This window comes from Arachis hypogaea, chromosome 7, assembly GCF_003086295.3.
Source record: "Arachis hypogaea cultivar Tifrunner chromosome 7, arahy.Tifrunner.gnm2.J5K5, whole genome shotgun sequence".
NCBI lineage: Eukaryota > Viridiplantae > Streptophyta > Magnoliopsida > Fabales > Fabaceae > Arachis > Arachis hypogaea.
The window spans coordinates 76,854,933-76,860,086 of record NC_092042.1 but is presented as its reverse complement, the minus strand read 5'-3'; the positions used below and the strand labels follow the sequence as shown (position 1 = coordinate 76,860,086).

At 34.8% G+C, this 5,154-nt stretch overlaps 1 protein-coding gene across 1 annotated transcript; it reads right to left on the bottom strand.

Annotated features, from left to right (window-relative positions):
• Window positions 1–2,073: 2,073 nt before the first annotated feature.
• On the bottom strand, window positions 2,074–4,378 carry LOC112704146 (geraniol 8-hydroxylase-like). Its single transcript, XM_025755677.3, has 2 exons — window positions 3,266–4,378; window positions 2,074–2,904 (listed from the first exon to the last, which is right to left on the bottom strand). Exons 1-2 carry the CDS (start codon window positions 4,289–4,291, stop codon window positions 2,323–2,325), a joined length of 1,608 nt encoding a protein of 535 aa, XP_025611462.1. The 5' UTR covers window positions 4,292–4,378; the 3' UTR covers window positions 2,074–2,322.
• Between the last annotated feature and the right edge of the window lie 776 nt (window positions 4,379–5,154).

Here is a 5,154-nt window from a genome sequence, read left to right as displayed (position 1 = left end):
GAGACTTCGAGGAGTGGAAGTGCATCAAGTATGAGGGAGGACTTCGGAGTGACATTCTGAGCTTCATAGGACCGATGGAGATTAGGGTCTTTTCCGAACTCGTGAATAAGAGTCGTGCCGCTGAAGAATGTGTGAGGAAGGCTGCTAAAGCGGAGAATGACCGCCATAAGTCCCACTATAGGGAGCACAACCAAAGCGTCGCATCAAGGGGCCAAGAATTTAAGAGAAGAGGATACCCACAATATTTTCCCCAAAAACGGAATAACTTTGCGACGAATGAGGATCTACAAGGAAACGGTAGGGAAAAACAAACAGCGGCTGCTTCTGAGGTTCTGAGTTGTCAGAGATGTGGACGTCATCACCCAAATAGGCCGTGTCGTTATGGTTCGGGTTTATGTTACAATTGCGGGAAGTCAAGACATTTGATCAGAGATTGTCCACACAGGAGGGACCGAGGTACTGCCGGATCCGATCCTCAAATTCAAGGTAATAAGAAAATTGACAACTTAATTCTTTACCACTTTATGCAATATTGGCTACTAGTATTCACTCATAACACATGGTTGAATAATCATGATCTGTTCTAGACGACCCTAAGTTATTTTAATTGAAGGATTGGTTAGCATAGATGAATAGGAAGATTCTTAATATAATGCGATTAGAGTGATATGGCGGAGGCGAGAGACTCCAGAGGTGAGATGCTGCAAGGATTGGTAAAGCGCGAGTGACTATTGGTTAGATTAAGAAGGGAACCCTCACGCGGACTCATGGAGCGAACGATATTTTTAAGGAAGAAGTAAAGTTCTTGGCCATGTAATGAGTAAACAGGGGATAGCTGTAGATCCTTCTAAGGTAGAAGCAGTGATGGATTGGGGGCGACCGACCTCAGTTACTCAGATAAGAAGTTTTTTGGGTCTATCTGGCTACTATTGGAGGTTCATCAGAGGCTTCTCGCAAAGAGCTTTGCCACTGACAAATTCACCTGCTAGGACGCGTCGTTTGTTTGGATTTTTGAGTGTGAGCAAAGTTTCCAAACATTAAATCAAAAGTTGACTACTACGCCTGTGTTGGAATTAAGTTCCAAGTTTTTTCTGATCATCCTCGTCCTTCTTACTATTGCACTCACAAGTGACGTGACTATAGCATAAACATGCGTTACAAATTAAATGAAGACTCTCATATTTCACATCAAAAATTCTATCAACTACAATAGACCTCACAATAGGAATCCAAGATTAATAATCTGGACACACGCTCTTACGCACTTCCCTCTTTCTGCCATTTTAATTGCAAGATCAACCCTTAAGGGAACACCTAAAATAAAGGCCACTAGCTTCATTGCTTTCTCATTGTAGTACCATATATTCAAACTTTGGATTCTCACCCACACCAACGTAGATCTAAAGGTCTTTTTTTTTAGGACAGAAGTCAATCGTCCAAGGTTTCATGACAGCATACGATTCCACTATCATCCACGGACCACTCAGGAGATCCCTTTTCCTATCTTTGGGAAGATCAAATTTGACCATAATTAAACTCGACGTCTTGCATGTCACATCCTCCTTTCAATCCCCAAACCCCTTTTAATTTGTGATTTTTGGCAATGTAACTCATATTTTTCAAAGATTTTAATGATAATGACATCCTTATATGACTGAACAAATGCTGCCTTCGTCTCCTCTGAAAAAATAATTTTTAGTGGAGTCCATATTCCTGTTTGTCAATGACCTTAACAAGCTTTTCATCTACTAGGGCAGGATCCCTTGTGAAAGGTTAAGAAGATTAGAAGAAGAAAACCTAAGACTTTCCTTGTCCCGAAAAGAAATCTTAGTTAAACGAGGTACCTCCCTGTTTCGTTCGCCCTTCTCCAGTTTTGCTCACTTCCGAAACACCTGAGGCAACCCCCCGCACTCGACATCCTCACCGTGTCTCACCTTTGCACTCTCGCTCTCCGCTTCCACTCTCTCCTCCACTCATTCTCTCGCTTTTTACCTAAAATATTAATTGTTTATTAGCAAAAAATTAATTATCTTGCATATCTTAAAAAATATAAGTAGGTTAACTAATAAGAAATGAAAAGTAAGTATATTTTATTGTGTTTTCAATCTATATTATATATAATACAAGGCTGCAAATTTAACACACTCTTAGGGAGCTAACAGGAATTACAATTGAAATGGAACTAATGACTAGACGAAGAAAAAACAGTAATAATGGAAATACATTCATCTCCTTTTCTAACAAATCAAAGCTTTGGAATTTGGTCACCCAAAAAAAAAAACTTTGGAATTTTAAAGAACAACAAAAAGAGACAATAATTAATTATATATTTAGTGCAACTGGAATAGCTCGGAGTGGTTGATCCATGTCCATATCCTCATGCTTGATATTGTTTTCAAGTTTCCAATCAAAAGAATTGACCAATGATCCCAACATCACATGCATCATTCTAATAGCAAGTGGTGAACCGGGACAAATTCTTCTCCCACTACCAAACGGTGTGAGCTGAAAATCTCTTCCTTTAACATCAATATTAGACCCCAAAAACCTCTCAGGCAAAAACAAATTTGCATCTTCCCATATATTAGGGTTTCTACCAATAGCCCATGCATTTATTAGAACTCTTGCACCCTTTGGGATTGTGTAACCTGAGATTTCAACATCAACTTTTGCTTTTCTTGGGAGCAAAAGTGGAGCTGGTGGATGCAATCTTAGTGTCTCTTTTATTATGGCTTGTAAGTATGGCAGTTTAGCAACATCGGATTCCTCGATGGGGTTTCCCTTTCCAATGATTTGTTCTAATTCTTGTTTGGCTTTTGACATGGCCTTTGGGTTATGAAGTAATTCAGTCATTGCTCTTTCTAATCCATATGCAGTGGTGTCTGTTCCCGCAACAAGTAGATCCTATAAAACAAGTTGTGTTTGTTTTAGTGAGAAATTCTATAAACAATAGGCCTTATACATTATTTTATGGTATGAAGGTGATGAGTTACCAAATACAATAACGAAAAAAGATAAATGGTACATTTTATCATTATTCTATATGAAAAATATAAAAAACTAATTTTTTAAGTAGTTAACATTAATATATATTTTTTATCATAATTTATTTTATTTTTAGTTTCAGAGGATTTAAAATTTGTGGATAGAATTTAATTTTTAAAATATATAATTTAATATTTAAAAAAATTGATATTCACCGAAAATATTAACTTATCTAGAGCAATGAAAAAAAATGAAAAGGAAAAAGAGAGAGGAATCTCACAAGTAAAAAATGTTTGATTTTTTCTCTATCCATCTTCTCACTATCCTGATGAGAAATATCAAGAAGCGTGTCCAGCATGTCATTGTTTGTGACATAATTATCCCCCTCTTCTCTTAGCTTCAACCGTTTATCAATCAACTTGTCTAGTCTATGAAAAAACATGGTAATGTAATTAGTAGTGTTCCTTTGAAGTCCTTGTGGATCAAATACCTTCAACACCGGAAAAACATCAACCACATTTGCTGTTCCTGATAGTTTCAAGAGAGTAGAAACAATATCTTTGTACTCATCTTTATCATTCTCCACAGATTCAACAAAATCCTCAGACACAAAAGTATAGGACAAAAAATTTATGCATGCCCTAAAAGCCGCTCTCCCAACATCAACAGCTTCTCCGGTTAGGCCGTATTTTTGCATATCGTTAAGAAGATCTAGAAGCTTCTTGCGCCTAAGGCCTTGACTCATGTCGAGGACCTTGGTGGAGAACAATTGTTCATTGCATATTTTTCTTAGATCTTTCCAAAGTGGACAAACCGGTAAGAAGGGCAAGCTATAATTGTGGTGATCGAGAGCGGTTACAATAGTTGGAACTGTTCGATCTGAGAACAACAGATCATTGGTTTGTAGGACTTCTTTGGCAATGTTTGGGGAAGATATGATTATTGTAGTTGATGATTGAATAAGTTTTAGAAGCATTATGTCTGGGGCATGAAGCTTAGCGAGCTTGGCTAGTGTTTGTTGTGGCTTATTGCAAAACTCAACAAGGTTTTGCATCATGGTAAGAAAGGAAGGTCCCGGTGGAAGGTTCTTGAAGTTTTGTTTTGTGGTGTTTGCATGAAGTGATAATGTGCGAAGAAATTTGGTGACAGTAATGCACGTAAAGAAAAGGGCAGTGATTATTAGTGACATGGGCAAGTGAGAATATTGCTTTGGAAATAATAAGAGGATGTGACCTTTTGACTCCTCAATTGCGATATTTTGCTCAAAAAGTGAAGAAATAAATAATGTTGATGAATTTGAATTCATTGTTGAAGGCCAATGTGGTGAGAATGTTTTATTTGCCTTTGAGTTCGAAAGAGAGTAGTTTTGTTGAGAAGTGAGATGAGGGTGTGATTTCGGTGGTGAGATTATGAATTATTTAGGGGGTATATATAGTGTCTTGTGCCTCGATAAGAATTAAGAACAGATGGATTATTTATTTATTTATTACTATTCTATATGAGGTGGTGGTGGAGCCAAGATTGGTGGGAGTGCATGCATGGAACGTTCCCTGATATACAGAATATGTATTGACTGAAATATATTGTATTATAATAAAAAGTCTTTTCTGTGGTTTAATTAATAACGATACAGAAATATTAGCACGTGTATGTGCAAACATAATGTGATTTTTTTGTCTTAATTAGGATGGACATATATTCATGGAGTATGTCTCATCAGTCATCACACAATAATAAGTTACCAATAAGAACTTTTAGCTAATTTTTTCGGAAGCATCTAGTTTAGTTACCAATAATAAGTCTATATAACCACACGTACCAAAGAAATTATCAATAACTAATATATTTATTCGTAATAATACTACAAAAATATAAATTTTTTAAAATTATATTAATTTTATTTTAATATTATAGATTATAACAAAACATTAAATATTTATAAAATTAAATTATTTTTATAAAAATATTATATAAAAAAATTCTATCAACTAAATTATATATAATAAATATTTAAAAATATAAAAATATAAATTAAAAAAATAAATAATAAAAATTTAAAATTAAATAAAAATTTTTAAAAATATGTATATAATAATAATAATATAATAATAATAATAATAATAATAAAATATTTATATAAATAATATAAAGAAATTATTTTTTAATTAT

Bases quoted from the DNA above. Each gene is read 5' to 3' on its own strand.
- LOC112704146 (XM_025755677.3), bottom strand. From the start codon at position 4,291: ATGAATTCAAATTCATCAACATTATTTATTTCTTCACTTTTTGAGCAA. The intron at 2,905-3,265 runs GTGAGATTCCTC...CTTGTTTTATAG, and splicing joins AAATCAAACATTTTTTACTT to GATCTACTTGTTGCGGGAAC.